Source organism: Oncorhynchus keta, chromosome 17 (genome assembly GCF_023373465.1).
Source record: "Oncorhynchus keta strain PuntledgeMale-10-30-2019 chromosome 17, Oket_V2, whole genome shotgun sequence".
NCBI lineage: Eukaryota > Metazoa > Chordata > Actinopteri > Salmoniformes > Salmonidae > Oncorhynchus > Oncorhynchus keta.
In genome coordinates this window covers 7,219,992-7,240,073 of record NC_068437.1, presented here as the reverse complement: position 1 = coordinate 7,240,073, position 20,082 = coordinate 7,219,992, and the positions used below count along the sequence as shown (strand labels likewise).

General features: G+C 42.0%; 1 protein-coding gene across 1 annotated transcript in view; it reads left to right on the top strand.

The window, feature by feature from the left end:
• Nucleotides 1-2,871: 2,871 nt before the first annotated feature.
• The window catches only part of snx33 (sorting nexin 33), a 40,799-nt gene continuing 23,588 nt past the window's right edge, over nt 2,872-20,082 (top strand). The window contains exon 1 of the mRNA XM_035790470.2: nt 2,872-5,562. Within this exon, the coding sequence (XP_035646363.1) occupies nt 4,140-5,562 (1,423 nt within the window). The 5' untranslated portion in view covers nt 2,872-4,139. The remainder of the gene's footprint in view (nt 5,563-20,082) is intronic.

Genomic DNA, 20,082 nt, shown 5'->3' with positions numbered 1-20,082 from the left:
TTAGCAGCTCATTTGAATTTGCCTGCACTGTAGCTAGTTAGCTAATAATACATCGGTTTTTAATTTTTTTTCTAAATGTATTTACTTACTTGAATAGGTTATCCTAGCCTTTTGGATGATTGGAAACAGGGGAGCAAAGTTTGTTAGTCACCAGAGAATTTTAGAGCATATTACTATTTACCTGAGAACAAATTCATGAAATGGAGAATGGATTAAACTATTTACCCATTTAATAACCAGACCTTCATACAACTTGCTATGCTGAATTCTTGATGCACAAATGATACCATATGCTGCCAACATGCCCACAAGTGAGCCACTCTGGGTGGCCTAAGACGCACGCGTGCTAGTGTACAGGAGCCGTATATAGTGTACACGGGCATTAAATGTCAATAGCTCTACAGTACGGTGCAAAACAAATTCGTTAGGATTTTCATCCATCCTCACATTAAATGCTGACATTTCTGTCAACAACTTACACAAGCAAAGGTCATGTAGAGGAGTAGGAAACAAATATTGATTGACATTTTATTGTTTCAATCTCAAATATTGCAAATGGCAGTATCTTTCTCATAATCTTCATAGCCTATAGGCTACTCCACAATCACATCAACATCATCATCATCAATCATCAATATCACTGCCATTTTTATTGGCTTGGCCAAAGGTTTTGATACGGTAGACCATTCCATTCTTGTGGGTCGGACAAGGAGTATTGGTGTCTCTGAGGGGTTTTTGGGCTGGTTTGCTAACTACCTCTCTCAAAGAGTGCAGTGTATAAAGTCAGATAATCTGCTGTCTCAGCCACTGCCTGTCACCAAGGGAGTACCCCAAGGCTCAATCCTAGGCCCAAATCTCTTCCCAATTTACATCAAAAACATAGCTCAGGCAGTAGGAAGTTCTCTCATCCATTTATATACAGATGATACAGTCGTATACTCAGTTGGCCCCTCCCCGGATTTTGTGTTAAATGCTCTACTACAAAGCTTTCTTAGTGTCCAACAAGCTTTCTCTACCCTTAACCTTGTTCTGAACACCTCCAAAACAAAGGTCATGTGGTTTGGTAAGATGAATGCCCTTCTGCCCACAGGTGTGATTACTACCTCTGAGGGTTTAGAGCTTGAGGTAGTCACGAGCTGCAACAAATACTCAAACTCTGACAGTTTTATCTCAATCTCTTCATTCAAAGACTCAATCATGGGCACTCTTACTGACAGTTGTGGCTGCTTTGTGTGATGTATTGTTGTCTCTACCTTCTTGCCCTTTGTGCTGTTGTCTGTGCTCAATAATGTTTGTACCATGTTTTGTGCTGCTACCATGTTGTTGTATTGTTATGTTGCTACCATGCTGTGTTGTCATGTGTTGCTGCCTTGCTATGTTGTTGTTTTTAGGTCTCTCTTATGTAGTGTTGTGTTGTCTCTCTTGTTGTGATGTATGTTTTGTCTTATATTTATATATATATATATATTCAATTTACAATTTTTAATCCCAGCCCCCATCCCCGCAGGAGGCCTTTTGCCTTTTGGTTGTCCATCATTGTAAATAACAATTTGTTCTGAACTGACTTGCCTTGTTAAATAAATGTTAAATAAATACAAAATAAAAAAAATAGCTTATATGTAAATGAAAATAATTTATTTATGAGAAAAGCATATTCATTTCTTCATGTTGTTATGTTTCTCATGCTGGGGGCAGTATAGAGCTGATTTCTTGCATTTCAGAGAATGGATAAAAGACCTCAATGAAGAAAAAAAACGTCGTCTTTTGTCACCTGTGTGAAGCTAGCCACAATAACGATCATCCACAATAGTTGCTTTTGCGGTTCTCCTTCATAATAAAGGTCCCCCAATGAAAGTCATGCAAACGGATACAAATTGTGAAACCATGCCATATTTGGACTAGATTACCCGAAACAGGCTTGGAATGTGAATAATTGTGTTCTGTGGGTAACACTGAGTTGACTCATATCCCATTTATTCCACAATCCATAGATACGGCTGTATAGTGCAATATAAAGGTTAATACACACAATAGGCTGGATAGGGAGGTGATTCCCCACAGTCAAAGTCCCACAATAAGAGCTATGACGCTAATATTTGTGTAAACTCATCACAATTTTGTTCTGTGGGTGTCGCTGTGTCGACTAATACCCCATTTCATGGATACCCAATCCATAGGTGTGAAATACATTGAGTTCCAAAAGTGTTGGGACGGTGAGACATTTTTCTCTGTTTTGGCTTTGCACTCCAGCACTTTGGATTTGAAATGATACAATAACTATGAGGTTAAAGCGCAGACTGTCAGCATTAATTTGAGGATATTTTCATCCATTTTGGAACCAAATTATTTACTTTTTAATACTTCAATACACATATAAGTGCATTTTGTCCCAATACTTTGGGTCCCATAAAATGGAGAGACTGTGTACAAAAAGTGCTATAATTGTTAAATGGTTCACCCGATATGGATGAAGATACCCTCAAATTAAAGCTGACAGTCTACACTTTAATCACACTCTGTGTGATTGTATAATTTAAAATCCAAAGTGCTGGAGTAGAGTGCCAAAACAACAAAACATGTGTCACTGTCCAAATACTTTTGTAGCTCACTGTATTAAGTATGCCCCCAATGCAATTGAAGTTTAATACATCAGTGAGATTTCAACAGATTTTTGAATTTTTGAATGTCAAATGAACTAATTATTGTCTTTTGTCGAATTTATATAATAACATTCTAACCTTGTTATCCAGTCCAAATATTGCATGATTCCACTATTTGTATCTGTTTGCTTCACTTTCAATTTCGGACTTTTATTTTTTTGCAGGCAAACCGTAAATTCCACTTGTGGCTAATCGTTATTGTGGTTAGCGTCACATATGTTTTATTGTCCATGTCAAGCGTCATGGAAATAGTTACTTTGTTACAGAACGTATAGGAACAACCTCCAAGAAGTAGTCTATGCTTTGCTTTAATCGCAGACCCTAATAATTAGCTAATAATGCTTAATCTTTTTTGTATTAAAGGAAACAGATCAAGATAGACAATAACCTGTTTAGCGGGGAAGTGGAGCAAGTCCAAGGAATGTCGATCAAGACCAGAATGCACTAGTCTGAGATATCATTACTCATCTCACTCGGCGCTGAATGGTTTCTTCCACCCGGGGCACTTTGTCTTTGTGCTGGAAACAAAATATTTTGATGATGTTTGACCAGGTCGGTGGGATGTACAGCAAGTCTGTGTTCGAGGACTTTATCACACGCAAGGATAACAATCAAACTATTCTTCAGGATTACAACGAATAGACGAATGTTTGCAATTGCTTCTTGGTGAAAACGAGTTTTCGGGTGAACCGGTATGTCATTGCTGGGGTGATGCATGGACTGAGGAGTTACAAGTTGCGATAGCCCACAAGTTTAATTGCAGTTTCAAGTATCGAAGGTAAAGCTTGGATATCCTCAATAGAAACAAAGAAAACGTTTAGGCTAATGGGACATAAGGCTATCGATAGGAATATGCTATTGATGTAGTAGGCAGTTGGTGCATGGCATGTGGTATTAAGCAATTTATCCAGTTTGCAAATGATATTTGCAGTAAGAATACCAAAGTAAATAGCCCATATTCCTTGTTAATAATTGTATGTGTACAGGAATGGATTCGCACAACCACTGAAAACCATTTGCAATTCGATGTTACTGGTTTTGTAAGCAGTCCACAGGCCTACTAAAAAGATTGACAAGATTCTTGGCACAGTATAGAAAACAAACCCAACACTTGTGTAATCGAGTCGTAGATATACCCAGCTTGATACTGCACTAGCTGTTTTTTAGGGAGTTAAACCAGTTATAGCACTAAGGTTGTTATCGTGTTATAGTGCATGAGCACAGATCAGTGTTTATGCCATTTGACAGTTGTTGTGGCGTTCCAGCACAATACCATTAGATTTACATAACTCTTTCACACCATCTCTTATTGATTCAAACAAGTGTTGGTGACTACAGTTGAAATGAGCTGAAATAGTAGGGCTATAGTTCAACAATCTAGACATCACCTATTTGTGTGTTAAAATGGTGTGCTCAAGGGTAGCAGCATCACAATGATTTTAGGCAGCGTGTGCATATGATTTTCATCAGAGAGTCAAAATGTCGATGAAAGGCAAGGCACTCTACACTTTCCAAAGTGAAAACAAAGAGGAGATCAGCATACAGGAGAATGAGGAACTGGTTATCTTTGACGATAACTCTGTAGATGGCTGGTTACAAGGGGAGAACAGTAAAGGACAGAGAGGTCTCTTCCCGGCCTCTTACGTGGAAGTAATCCGCCCTCGTTCCAACTCCAACCTGACAGACTGCTCCATAAGCCCGGTGGGTTCTCCAGGCAATGACTCCTCATATTTCCCCTCCGCCCCAAACACGCCCTTTCACATGCAACAAGGTTACTATGACGACGATGATGATGACTGGGATGATTGGGATGACAGTTCCACAGTGGTGGACGATGATGGCCGCAGTGGCGCAAATGGACATTCCCATCAGAGCCCCCACTCCAACAACCCCAATGTCCACTATCGAGCCAAACCTTACATGGAGAGGCAGGACAGCATCTCCAGCTCGCGGAAGGGCAGTATGGTGGGCAGGAACTTGAACCGATTCTCTAGCTTTGTCCGCTCAGGGGTGGAAGCTTTTGTGTTGGGCGATGTGCCCATGAACGCTAAGATAGCGGAGTCGTACACCATTGAGATGGGCCCCAAAGGGCCTCAATGGAAAGAAAGCCCCACACCTTTCTCTTGCTCCATCGAGGACCCTACCAAGCAGACCAAGTTCAAAGGCATCAAGACCTACATATCGTACCGAGTGACCCCAAGCCACAATGCGAGGCCTGTGTACCGGCGTTACAAGCACTTCGACTGGTTGTACAACCGTCTACTGCACAAGTTCACCGTCATCTCCGTGCCCCACCTGCCCGAGAAACAGGCAACAGGGCGCTTCGAAGAGGACTTCATCGAGAAGCGCAAGAGGCGGCTGATCCTCTGGATGGACCACATGACTAGCCACCCGGTCCTGTCGCAGTACGAGGGCTTCGAGCACTTCCTCATGTGCGCCGACGACAAGCAGTGGAAGCTGGGCAAAAGGCGGGCAGAGAAGGACGAGATGATGGGCGCCAACTTTATGCTCACCTTCCAGATCCCAAATGAGCACCAGGACCTGCAGGACGTGGAGGAACGTGTGGACTCCTTCAAGTCCTTCGCCAAGAAAATGGATGACAGCGTCATGCAGCTTACACATGTGGCCTCAGAACTGGTGCGGAAGCACCTCGGAGGCTTCCGGAAGGAATTTCAGCGGCTGGGGAATGCCTTCCAGAACGTCAGTCAGGCTTTCATGCTGGACCCTCCCCACTGCTCGGAAGGCCTCAACACCGCCATCTCCCACACGGGACGTACTTACGAAAACATTGGGGAAATGTTTGCGGAGCAACCTAAGTATGACCTCTTCCACATGCTGGACAAACTGTCACTCTACCAGGGCCTACTCGCCAACTTCCCGGACATTATTCATCTACAGAAAGGTAATGTACTCTCCTTATCATGTGCTCATTAGTGTTAGACCTAGAGTCTAATAGCTTGTCCTAGAGATGAATCTTCAACTCATTGCATTGCGTCACATGGAAACAAAGCCTCAGTATCACTCTTGTGATAACTGTTATAACTAAGTTTGGCCCATATTTATATGTTATAAGTGATAATGCATTACCACAACAGCTGGCAAATCAATTACAGCTGGCAACTCTTACAAAGCACTGACGGATAGCGGTCCAGAATCCTATAAACTAATTATTTCCTGTGGCCATACACCACATCTGTTGTTAATCACATTGACAGGAGGAAAAATGGAAAAGTGGAAAAAATGTGACACCGCTGTTAGAATCAGTCAACGTTCATCGTTAAGATTTGATTCCAAATGTACAGTGGTTCATTACTGGATGACATTCAGCCATCTTCTTACTCATAAATCAAGGGTTCCTTGATTGATGGACGCTGACAGTTCTATCAAACATGTCTTTGAGATCTAATCAAACGGTCTCTCTTAAATTCCGACCAGTTCTACTACTCTCTCACTATGGTAAATGGAAAGATAATTGAAGTACCCCCAAGCCATTCCTTAGCTGCATGTAGAGGAACTGTCAACACTGTGTACAGTGGTACTAAAGTACTCAATCACACTGTACATTTTAAAGTCCAATTGGTTTTCAAATAATTGTGTAACATCCGCTACTTCCTCTCATTTAAAATACCAGTGCGGGGAAGGATGGAATAAAGTTCCATCACATCAACAGAGGAACAGCTATCTTGTAAACATTCCATCTTTGATAGTACACATCCACTACCACCAGATACACAATTTTTTAAAAGATAAAACTGCTTTGAAGTTCCTTGCAATGGAGGGCTGGGCAATTTTTTCAAATGTTTGTGGGTACGATGATATTTGAGGGTATTTTATGTTTTTGAATAATAAAAGTTCTAAATTTGCTTTATGATTTGTGCGTGACTGTAGGGTGGCAACCCATACATTCTAAGTGATTTCAATGGGTAGGTCTCCATTCGGATTGTTTTATACTGTTCAGTCAAACTTATGTCATTAGATAATTTCCACACTGCCACGTAGGGCTGCACAATATGGGCAAAAATCGAGGCCTTATTGTTAACCAAATATTGCAATTTCAATTTGACTTGCGATTGAGATCAAAAAACATGGGTGACATTAGTTGGAATCATGGAAATATAATGATTAATTCAATTCTATAGTTACAATGTAAAAGTGTCACTTAAATACGGTGTTGTTTGACAAATGAAAAAGCCAGGGAAGCATTCAAAGCATTAGGAATTGCAGTATTAATAGGATCTCTATGCAGACTTTATTGTGACAGGGAAGGAACCAAAGTGTTGGTCAGTGTTACCCAGGGGAGTGGGACCTTATATTCTTTGGCTACATTACATTTTTTGGATTTTCTGATTTTCTCTGATTTAGAAGATACTGTTGCACAAACAACATGCTGATTTAGGGCTACACCAGCATTGGTATCAGGCTATATTAGCTAGCTATGTTTTCTCTCAGTAAATCAGGGATATTAAACTATATTCCTATGAAAAAGGTTGTTTACAGGGGGGCAGACATTTTGCACAAACACAGTTGATTTTTTAAATTTTATTTCACCTTTATTTAACCAGGTAGGCTAGTTGAGAGCAAGTTCTCATTTGCAACTGCGACCTGGCCAAGATAAAGCAAAGCAGTGTGACAGACAACAACACAGAGTTACACATGGAGTAAACAATAAACAATCCAATAACACAATAAACAAATCAATGACACAGTAGAAAAAAGAAAGTCTATATACAGTGTGTGCAAAAGGCATGAGGAGGTAGGCAATAAATACGCTATAGGAGCGAATAGTTACAATTTAGCAGATTAACACTGGAGTGATAAATGAGCAGATGATGATGTGCAAGTAGAGATACTGGTGTGCAAAATAGCAGAAAAGTAAATAAAAAATGTAAAAAGTATGGGGATGAGGTAGATAGATTGGGTGGGCTATTTACAGATGGACTATGTACAGTTGCAGCGATCGGTTAGCTGCTCAGATAGTTGATGTTTAAAGTTGGTGAGGGAAATAAAAGTCTCCAACTTCAGCGATTTTTGCAATTCGTTCCAGTCACTGGCAGCAGAGAACTGGAAGGAAAGGCGGCCAAATGGGGTGTTGGGTTTGGGGATGATCAGTGAGATACACCTGCTGGAACGTGTGCTACGGGTGGGTGTTGTTATCGTGACCAGTGAACTGAGATAAGGCGGAGCTTTACCTAGCATAGACTTGTAGATGACCTGGAGCCAGTGGGTCTGGTGACGAATAGGTAGCGAGGGCCAGCTGACTAGATCGCAGGTCGCAGTGGTGGGTGGTATAAGGTGATTTGGTAACAAAACGGATGGCACTGTGATAGACTGCATCCAGGAAAAATGCCAAGGGGGTGAATACTTTCGCAAGCCATTGTATGTCTAGATAATCTTGTCTAACGCAGCTTTAAAAAAATGTATTGTGTAATGAAACTGCGTAAACTCCACTTTCTGGAGGACTGTGTGATTGCTAAGGAGATCTAGAAAACACCTTGGTTAGCTATAGACTAATGTTAGCTAGCTAACATTTCACCTAGTTGGTTAGCTAGCTACCTGCAGACTCATGCAGGGCAGTAATGTCATGAGTTGGGATTATAGTTCATTGTTTACCTAGCTAGCTAGCTAACGCTAGCTGGCTGGCTTGCTGGCTGGTATTATCTCATTATTCGTATCTCAGACCCATTTGCTTGGCTAGCTATAGCCTGATGTTAGCTAGATAACATTGGACTTGGTTGGTTAGCTACCTGCAGATTCATGCCAAGTAGTAATGTCATGAGTTGGGTTTATGGTTAATTGTTCACCTAGCTAGCTAGCTACATGTCTTAACAAAATTGTATTTTGTATACTGCCAAGCCCTATGTATGTATAAAGCCCTATATACAAGCCCTATATATATGTTTTGTCAGGAGTTTGCCAATGTTTGAGCGGCTTTGCATGTCTAACAGCCTAACTAAATGTTTTAGACTGACATTTTACAATAGTAATGGGATTTAATGTTTATTTGTATAAACTATGTTTTGTCTTAATTTGTTTATTTTATTTACTTTCAAGTACTACTTTTCTGCAGTGTGTTTTTAAAAAAATGCAGTATCGTTGGTTATGTAGAACTTAGGCTAACCGTACGTGCCTTTACCCCCTAACTGCCAAAATTAAGGAAACACCAACGTAAAGTGTCTTAATAGGGCGTTGGGACACCACGAGACACGAGAACATCTTCAATGTGCCTTGGCATAGTACAAGTGTCTGAAAATCAAGAGGGATGCGACACCATTATTCCACAATTTGGTGTTTTGTTGATGGTTGTGAAAAACGCAGTCCTGGGTGCCGCTCCAGAATCTCCCATATCATGCTGACCATACTGCTCGCGTCACATGCCAATCGCTATATAAAGTCCAAAGAAGAAAAACCCTGGAAGAAGGAGAGATGACTAGAAACGATTTGGTTGACCGTTTTATGTGTGAATTAATTGCCGGAGTAGAGGACTTTGTGCATTTCAGGTAAAATAACAACTCAACGTTTATATCCCAGGACAAATTAGCTAGCAACAGCAAGCTAGCTCAATAGGACAAATTAGCTAAAAGGTTTAATGCTTTTTGACCTGTCCTCAAATTAATAAAATTGGTTTGGGCTTGGTGTTAGTGTCCAATTGGGTTGAAATCTGGTTGCTTATATAGTTCAAGCTCCAGCTAGCTAGCTGTACTGCATGGATTTAATAGACATTGCTAGCAGCCTAGCTCTGTAAGTCAAGGCAAAGGAATGGAATAGTCCAGGCAGAGAGTCTAGCAGTCATGAGCTGTGATGACTGTGAATCTGCTTAGTCATCACAGCTCCTGGCTGCTAGAGTCTCTGCCTGGTCTCATAGCAGTTAAAGGGATGCTACTAGCTTTAGACTATATTTCAAAGACAAAAGTAAGTAAAGGAGTAATATATATTATCTATGAAATGACTCCAGGCATAAGTGACAAAAGCGGTCACTTGGGGCCCGCGGTCACTTGGGGTCCAAGGCCGCTAAGGGACCCTCAACCCCCCCCCCCCAAATATTATAATATTATTTTTAGTAACTCAGTCAGGGTCTCAATTTACTGTTGAGATTTAGAATAGCAGAATACAGAAGGTCTTCTCGCTTAGGGCTCCCAACCAAATCTTGCTTAGGGCCCACAAAAGGCGAGAGCCAGCCCTGCTATGGTGTGTCCCTTAATAGTACAGTGAGTTGTAAGAAATACAGCTTTTAGTGTTAATGCAAAAGGTGATATTCAATATGCCCAGCCCCATACAATGCGAAGGATCATTCATCTTCTTTGGATACACTGAAAGGGTTGATACGCCTAGAACATGCTTAGGCACAGCTGATGCATTTGCTATGGCCTACAACTTCGGCGTGTCTGTATCTGTCATAAGGGTGGTGCAGTATTTGAGCAAGACAGTCAAACGACCAGCATACCAAGTCCATACTTCAGTTCTCAAACAACCCACATCAGGTGATGTGGAAGGGGGAGGGACCTCCAGCACAGGAAGCCACGTTTCTCTTAGTTGTGCAAGGTAAATAAGGGCGTTGCAATATCAAGCAAACAAGTGAAAAAAATAGGTAATTCGTAGCCTAATAATAGGATTCAGCAAATTGAAAGCCATTGAAAATTTAATGTTATTTTACTGCTGCTCTTTAATTACTTGTTACTTTTATTTCTTATTGTTATTTGTATTTTATTCCCATTTTTTTTCTTCAAACTGCACTGTTGGTTAGGGGTTCACACCTCTTGTATTCGGCATATGTGACCAATAACATTTTATTTTATTAGATGTCTAAGAATATATATTCCCAAAATATATTTGAGGGTTACGTCACATTTTGAATCAATAACTATAGCCGTATTTTCTTTACCAACATGGAGTGTTGAGTTTACTGTTGCAGACTTGACGGTCAGTTGAACCATCCCAGCTGAGCTCGAGAGCTTTCCTCAAAGTCACTTGTGTTCCTCTGAACTGGATCCAGCTGTGACAACATACCAAACACACACAAAACCTGGGTTCAACTCTTCCTACAAAGTTCACATCCTATCCTCTCATCACAGCTCTCTCCTGCCCACTCCCTAACATAGAGTAATGAACACTGTTAGAACTGTGATATTGGTGGATGACTAGATGTGTGAACTCATGAAATATCACTGCATACTCAGTCGGGTGTGGTGTGAGCTACATATGGCATTGATAACGCATGGCTGGGTAGGAAAGGCTAGAGAAGGTCTAGGTATAAATCAAACAGCTAGCTGTTTTTCAAGGTGTTTGCCAGATTTATCTTTGTTTCTCTATAGTGCATTTGGAAAGTATTCAGACCCTTTCCCTTTTTTGACATTTGGTTACTTTACAACCTTATTCTAAAATGGATTAAATAGTTTTTTCTCTCTCGTCAATCTACACACAATACCCCATAATGACAAAGCAAAAACAGGTTTTTAGAAATGAATGTATATTTATTTCAAAAATTAAACATCACATTTACATAAGTATTCAGACCCTTTACTCAGTACTTTGTTGAAGAACCTTAGGCAGTGATTACAGCCTCAACTCTTCTTGGGTATGTTTGGCACACCTGTATTTGGGGAGTTTCTCCCATTCTTCTCTGCAGATCCTTTCAAGCTCTGTCAGGTTGGATGGGGAGTTTCGCTGCACAGCTATTTTTAGGTCTCACCAGAGATGTTTGATCGGGTTCAAGGCCAGGCTCTGACTGGGCCACTCAAGGACATTCAACGACTTGTCCCGAAGCCACTCCTGCGTTGTCTTGGCTGTGTGCTTTAGGGCTGTTGTCCTGTGAACCTTTGCACCAGTCTGAGGTCCTGAGTGCTCTGGAGCAGGTTTCCATCAAGGATCAATCAATCAATCAAATTGTATTTATATAGCCCTTCGTACATCAGCTGATATCTCAAAGTGCTGTACAGAAACCCAGCCTAAAACCCCAAACAGCAAGCAATGCCTTTCTCCGTTCCTCTTTCTCTCGATCCTGACTAGTCTCCCAGTCCCAGCATGATGCTGCCACCACCATGTTTCACCGTAGGGATGGTGCCAGGTTTCCTTCAGACGTGACGCTTGGCATTCAGGCCAAAAAGTTCAATATTGGTTTCATCAGACCAGAGAATCTTGTTTCTCATGGTTTAAGAGTCTTTTAGGTGCCCTTTGGCAAACTCCAAGCGGGCTGTCATGTGCCTTTTACTGAGAAGTGGCTTCTGTCTGGCCACTCTACCATAAAGGCCTGATTGGTGGAGTGCTGCAGAGATAGGAGAACTTTCCAGAAGGACAACTATCTCCACAGAGGAAATCTTGAGCTCTGTCAAAGTGACCATCAGGTTCTTGGTCACCTCCCTGACCAAGGCCCTTCTCCCCTGATTGCTCAGTTTGGCCGGGCGGCCAGCTCTAGGAAGAGTCTTGGTGGTTCCAAACTTCTTCCATTTAACCTGTTGCGACGAGCAATCCTGTATCCGGGATCCTATTTATAGCCTCAAGCTCATTACCATAACGCAACGTTAACTATTAATGAAAATCACTAATGAAATGAAATAAATATATTTGCTCTCAAGCTTAGCCTTTTGTAAACAACGCCGTCATCTCAGATTTTCAAAATATGCTTTTGAACCATAGCTAAACAAGCATTTGTGTAAGAGTATTGATAGCTAGCATAGCATTAAGCCTAGCATTCAGCATGCAACATTTTCACAAAAACAAGAAAAGCATTCAAATAAAATAATTTACCTTTGAAGAACTTCAGATGTTTTCAATGAGGAGACTCTCAGTTAGATAGCAAATGTTCAGTTTTTCAAAAAATATTATTTGTGTAGGAGAAATCGCTCCGTTTTGTTCATCACGTTTAGGTAAGAAAAAAACCGAAAATTAAGTCATTACAACGCAAACTTTTTTCCAAATTAACTCCATAATATCGACAGAAACATGGCAAACATGGTTTAGAATCAATCCTCAAGGTGTTTTTCACATATCTATCGATGATAAATCTTTCGTGGCAGTTGACTTTCTCCTCTGAAGAAAATGGAACGCACATGGAGCTGGAGATTACGCAATAATTTCGACGGAGGACACCGGGCGGACACCTGGTAAATGTAGTCTCTTATGGTCAATCTTCCAATGATATGCCTACAAATACGTCACAATGCTGCAGACACCTTGGGGAAACGACAGAAAGTGCAGGCTCATTCCTGGCGCATTCACAGCCATATAAGGAGACATTGGAACACAGCGCATTCAAAATCTGGACCATTTCCTGTATGAAATTTCATCTTGGTTTCGCCTGTAGCATTAGTTCTGGAGCACTCACAGATAATACCTTTGCAGTTTTGGAAACGTCAGAGTTTTTTATTTCCAAAGCTGTCAATTACATGCATAGTCAACCATCTTTTCGTGACAAAATATCTTGTTTAAAACTGGAACGTTTTTTTATCCAAAAATTAAAAGAGCGCCCCCTATCTCGAAGAAGTTAAGAATGACGGTTGTCACTGTGTTCTTGGGGACCTTCAATGCTGCAGACATTTTTTGGGACCCTATCCCAGATCTGTGCCTCAACACAATCCTGTCTCTCTCTACAGACAATTCCTTTGACCTCTCAGTCTGTCTTTCTATCTATCTCTACCTTTCTCTCCTCTTTCTTTCTCTCCCCCTTCTCTCCCCTCCCCTTCTCTCTCTCTCTCTTCCTTTCTATCTCTTTCTCTCTGTCTCTCTCTTTCCCTTTCTCTTTGATGAATACCAACCAGCTCACTCAGATATCTAGGTCTCTCTAGACAGTTGGTCTGGATGGTTTCAATTACACAGGAGTTAATCCAGTGTGGTCCCACAGAGGTGCTTTGAGCATTTGCCAACATTAATCCAATAGGTAGACCTGTATTGAAAGACTTGAATATGAATATAGTACCATCTAGTACCGGGTCGGACCCCCCTTTGCCTCCAGAACAGCCTGAATTCTTTGGAGAATGGATTCTAGAAGCCGGAAACGTTCCACCGGGATGTTGGCCCAGTTGCTGCAGATTGAACGGTGGTATGCCATCACCAGCAGCCTGTACCATTGACACCAGAGAGATGGGTTTATGGACTCATGCTGCTTATGCCAAATCCTGACTGCCATCAGAATGATGCAACAGGAACTGAGATTCGTCAGACAGGTAATGTTTTTCCACTCCTCAACTATCCAGTGTTGGTGATCGCATGCGTGCTCACTGAAGCCGCTTCGTCTAGTTTTTAGCTGATAGGAGTGTCTCCCGGTGTGGTCGACTGCTGCAATAGCCCATCCGTGACAAGGATCAATCAATGAGTTGTGCGTTCCGAGAGGCTGTTCTGCACACCACTGTTGTACTGTGCCGTTATTTGTCTGTTTGTGGCCTGTCTGTTAGCTTATACAATTCTTGCCATTCTCCTTCGACCTCTCATCAACGAGCTGTTTTCAATCACAGGACTGCCCCTGACTGGATTTTTCTTTGTTTGTCGCTCCATTCTCGGTATACCCTTAGACACTGTCAAGCGCGGAAAGCCCAGGAGGGTGGCCGTTTCTGAGATATTGAATCCGGCACGCCTGGCACTGACGATCATACCACGCTCAAAGTCGCTTAAATCACTCGTTTTGCCAATTTCAACATTCAATCGAATGTCTTGATGTCCGTCTGCCTGCCACGGCCATGTGACTCACTGTCTGAAGGAGCACTACATTTTCATTATCAGTTAGCGCACTGCAATGGAAGACTGATGTATATGACACAGTACATGTCCCACCCACATGACATTATAGCTTACCAATGAGCAAGTGTGCAGTTGAGTGGGCGGAGCATCATTATCTTTCTTGTTTTTCAATGAGCACTGCAGTGTAGCTGGATTAGCTGTCACTTCCAAGGAGAAAACCACCTGCTGAAATCTTGAACAAAGAGGCTAGGGAACACAATGGAGTGAAACTGACTGGCGCCAGTGGTGTCAGTATCGAACAGAGCTGCTGTCCACGCGTTGCATAATATGAAATGTGAGTTTCCCATGCATGGTAGCCTACATCTGGTAACACCTGCCCAAAGAGAATAAATCAAAATGGAGGAATGGGGGGGGGATTATGGGCAGAAAAACAGCTCTAAATTGTTTGAATACACATTGGAAATATGTACTACTAATTATTTTCATTCACATTTGTTTAGTTCAGTTCCTAGTGCAAGATGGCGTCACATCATGACAGTCAGCCCTCTCACCCCAGGCTGCCAATCAGCCCTCTCAGACATAGTCTACTCTGAGAATTAGGGATCGCTTCCCCAGTATGCTTACCCTTGGACGGCCATTGAGGCTTTGACGTGAATAAGAGGCCCACTTTGTCCTCCAGTGTATGTGGCAGAACACATCACATCCATCTATCAGGGTTTCTCTTATAAAGTAAAGAAAAAAAACAAAGATGTATGTGCCCAATTTCGTGGAAATGTGGGCCAAATGACCTTTCCATCTGTTCCTGTACCTATGGGGACCAGAGAGCAGGACCTGGAGAGGCACATGGCCCTAGATACATTACCAGGAATGCGAGGTGTGAGTGAAGATGTAAATGCTGTCTGGTTGTGTGTGTGAGAGAGAGTGCATGTGTGTGTGCTCTGATCCAGAGATGAATAATTGATATTACAGCATACTACAGTATGACCCTATCTAAGTCAGACAGGCCCCCATTGATTATGCCCTAGAGCACAATGTGTCCATCCTATCCTAAATAGCACATTGGTGAGGCAAAAATGTGTCACACTAGACAATAGCATGAGCACAAACTGTACACATCAATTCAGACCAAGTGTGATCAACAGGAAGATAAAGACTACAACACATTTTAAGTTGTCCAGTAATGGCGCCTTCTGTTAACCTGGTAAAGTGCTTTTTGTTCAACAGGAGTCCCCTTGCTTTGTCTGGTCTCCATGTGAATGTTTTCTCTTGTCTATTTGCTCACACATAAATATTGACAAATGGTAGGACTGTGTTTCACACACTGTCTATCCAAATGTCTTTGCATTCCTGGCTGACTGTGTTTCCTAGCTAGCACACTGCTGTTCCACAATGGTGATGTTATATAATACAGATGTCTTAGACGATTAGAATTAATTAACTGCTTTAAGAAACATACTGTATGTTGCATCTTGCAATTTGTGCCATGAATGTAATATGTATTTCATGATGAATTAATGTTACCATATTGGTAAAGTAGTTCCATTTGGCAGAGTGTTTGTTTGTATTTTCTAAAGGCTTTTATGGTGTTCCAAAAAGGACCTATTTGTTGCAGAGAAAATTCACAGGCTTCTGCTTGGGCTTAAATTCTTGGCCCTCCTACCTCTTCCAACCCCCACACTTCCACTCCCCTTCCTCTCACCCTTGATTGCAGGACATCAAATGGAGCTATAACTGTCTGCTCTTTAAGACTCTTGGCATCTGCGCTCTATGTCTGCTGGCCTGATAAAGCTGACAATGGTTGGCATGGAGACGTTAGCCATTAATCTGGTGCTGTGCTGAGTTGTACTGGCTGCACGGTCTATGTGCAGACACGTGTGTGTGTGTGTGTGTGTGTGTGTGTGTGTGTGTGTGTGTGTCAGGTCAGGTAGAAATAGGCAGCACAAAATATTATGCATATGAAAAGGGGTTAGCCATGTCGCTCGCTCATCTTTATATTTTGTTTTAAGTTTTATTTTGACCAGTTAAGTCCCATTGAGATATTAATCTGTTGTTCAATTGGTCAGAAGGGAGAAGCAGCTGCTCTTTTCTTTCAAATTGTAATCTTCTAATATGTACCCTCTGCTGAGCCTTGTGACTAGTAAAGTGGCTAGTCCTAAACCCTAATTGCTTGTTGTGTTATGAGAGCTGTGCTTTTGATCTGATGAATCACTAGTTCGTAGTATGGGTCTACTTAAAAAAAGGCACGTAAAATCAGGGGGGAACGAAGGGTCGTGTTGCCAATGGCAATCACTCTTAATCAACAACACTGTAAGAGACATTGACTCAATGTCAATTTATCACGCTATCCATCGGAACGTGACGGTGTTACAGTGTTATAACACAGTTCATCAGACCTCCAACAAGACATCTGTTGAACAATACTCTCAGTGTGAATATGGTTAGACCAGTTGGATCTGTTGAACACTTGCCCCTCTATGTTCCACATTTGTTTGCAATCATGGAACAACACATGACCAAACACATCAAAAATGTGGAGGACCAAGGCACTCTTCATACAATTAAAATGCCTTCATTTCAGTGGAATGTTCAATTGAACAAAATCTTTAAAACTCAAAAACGTTTTGGCGTGTCTTGTCTAGCCTTCGTCAGGGAGTGATACCATGACCAACACAATTTACATGCTGAGGTATCATTAACCTTTTCACTTGTGAATTCAAAATATCTCTAATGGTCGCCACAGCGCGTCATGTCACAATGCACTCACTGTTCCAAAATGGACAGTTAACCCACGCTGCCCTTAAACCAAGGCATGCTAACTGCTAATTATCTACAGTATAGGCTGTTTCAACTTGTCAATTTCAAATTATTTTGGAACAAGTTTTATTTTCTAACAGTTTGAATTTAGGTGTGTTCCACCTCATTAATTCACAAAGAAGTAGCCCATTTCACTGTTGAATTGTGTTTGAGGCATTACTGTTTCCCCAAGTATAAAAAAAATAATCCCCCCCCCAAATATCTAAATCAGATATAATTTGTCGCATTGGCAGAATACAACAGTGAAATGCTACTTACAAGTCCTTAACCAACAATACAGTTAATAAAAATATCCCCCCCCCAAAAAAATAAATAAAGTAACAACTACTTAAAGAGCAGCAGTAAAATAACAATAGCGAGGCTATATACAGGTGGGTACAGAGTCAATGTGTGGGGGCACCAGTTAGTCGAGGTAATTGAGGTAATATATACTGTACATGTAGGTAGAGTTATTAAAGTGACTATGCATAGATAACAGAGAGTAGCAGCGGTGTAAAAAGGGGGGCAATTCAAATAGTCTGGGTAGCCATTTGATTAGATGTTCAGTAGTCTTGTGGCTTGGGAGTAGAAGCTGTTTAGAAGCCTCTTGGACCTAGACTTGGAACTCTGGGTACCACTTGCCGTGCGGTAGCAGAGAGACCAGTCTGACTAGGGTGGCTGGAGTCTTTGACCATTTTTAGGGCCTTCCTCTGACACCGCCTGGTATAGAGATCCTGAATGGCAGGAAGCTTGGCTTGGATATACTGGGCCGTTCACACTACCCTCTGTAGTGCCTTGCGGTTGCATGCCAGGCAGTTGCCATACCAAGAGGTAATGCAGCTAGTCAATCTTTTGAGGATCTAAGGACCCATGCCAAATCTTTACAGCTTCCAGAGAAGGAAGAGGTGTCTCTGTCCTCCTCCCTATATGCTTTCTCGTCGTTGTTGCCTACCACTGTTGTGTCATCGGCAAACTTAATGATGGTGTTGGAGTCGTGCCTGGCTGCACAGTCATGCGTGAACAGGGAGTACAGGAGGGGACTGAGCACGCACCCCTGAGGGGCCTCCGTGTTGAGGATCAGCGTGGTGGATGTGTTGTTACCTACCCTTACCACCTGGGGCGGCCCGTCAGGAAGTCCAGGATTCAGTTGCAGAGGGAGGTGTTTAGTCCCAGGGTCCTTAACTTAGTGATGAGCTTTGAGTGCACTATGTTGTTGAACGCTGAGCTGCAGTCAATGAATAGCATTCTCACATAGGTGTTCCTTTTGTCCAGGTGTGAAAGGGCAGTGTGAGTGCAATAGCGATTGCATCATCTGTGGATCTGTTGGGACGGTATGCAAATTGGGGTGGGTCTAGGGTTTATGGGATAATGGTGTGGATGTGAGCCATGACCAGCCTTTCAGAGCACTTCATGGCAACAGACATGAATGCTACGGGTCGGTAGTCATTTAGGCAGGTTACCTTAATGTTCTTGGGCACATGGGCTATGGTGGTCTGCTTGAAACATGTTGGTATTACATACTGAGACAGGGAGACGTTGAAAATGTCAGTGAAGACACATTCCACTTGACTTGTTTAAAGGTCTTACTCACATCGGCTACGGTGAGCGCAATCACACAGTCATCTGGAACAGCTGATGCTCTCTTGCTTGTTTCAGTGTTACTTGCCTCGAAGCGAGCCAAGAAATAATTTAGCTTGTCTGGTAGGCTTGTGTCCCTGGGCAGCTCTCGGCTGTGCTTCCCTTTCTAGTCTGTCATAGTTTGCAAGCCCTGCCACATCCGACGAGCGTCAGAGCCAGTGTAGTACAATTCAATCTTAGTCCTGTATTGACGCTTTGCCTGTTTGATGGTTTGTTGGAGGGCATAGCAGGATTTCTTATAAGCTTCTGGGTTAGAGTCCCGCTCCTTGAAAGCGGCAGCTCTAGCCTTTAGCTCAGTGCGGATGTTGCCTGTAATTCATGGCTTCTGGTTGGGGTATGTATGTACAATCAGTGGGGACGACGTCATCGATGCACTTATTGATTAAGCCAGTAACTGATGTGGTGTACTCCTCAATGCCATCAGAAGAATCCTGGAACTTATTCTAGTCTGTGCTAGTAAAACAGTCCTGTAGCTCAGCATCTGCTTCATCTGACCACTTTTTTATTGACTGAGTCACTGGTTCTTCCATCACTCTAAGACATGTAATACTGCAATTGTATATGGTTAGATTATGTAAAAATAATAGCACTAATAAATCTAATATTATTTTATAACAAATTAGGTTTCTCCTGCATTGGATACGGCCGCTGTCTGCGGTTCTAAAACATAATCTTCAGTGCGCCGTAGATTTGGCACCTTTCCCTATGTTGCTATGTGCATAATAGCCAAATCAAGTAGCATTTTGGGATTAAGAACAATGCGGCAGAGGCAGCAGCAGCAAAGACAAGGAAACAGCCCTTGCCTTAGCCTAATTGTGTTAAGAAAATTGAGGAGAGAGGAAACCCCAATTTAATTAAGTGTATAATCAATAGCCTCACTATTAAATGTGCCTGGCTTTATAAATCATCCACATACAGTGCCTTGCGAAAGTATTCGGCCCCCTTGAACTTTGCGACCTTCAAACATAAAGATATAAAACTGTATTTTTTTGTGAAGAATCAACAACAAGTGGGACACAATCATGAAGTGGAACGACATTTATTGGATATTTAAAACTTTTTTAACAAATCAAAAGCTGAAAAATTGGGCGTGCAAAATTATTCAGCCCCCTTAAGTTAATACTTTGTAGCGCCACCTTTTGCTGCGATTACAGCTGTAAGTCGCTTGGGGTATGTCTCTATCAGTTTTGCACATCGAGAGACTGACATTTTTTCCCATTCCTCCTTGCAAAACAGCTTGAGCTCAGTGAGGTTGGATGGAGAGCATTTGTGAACAGCAGTTTTCAGTTCCTTCCACAGATTCTCGATTGGATTCAGGTCTGGA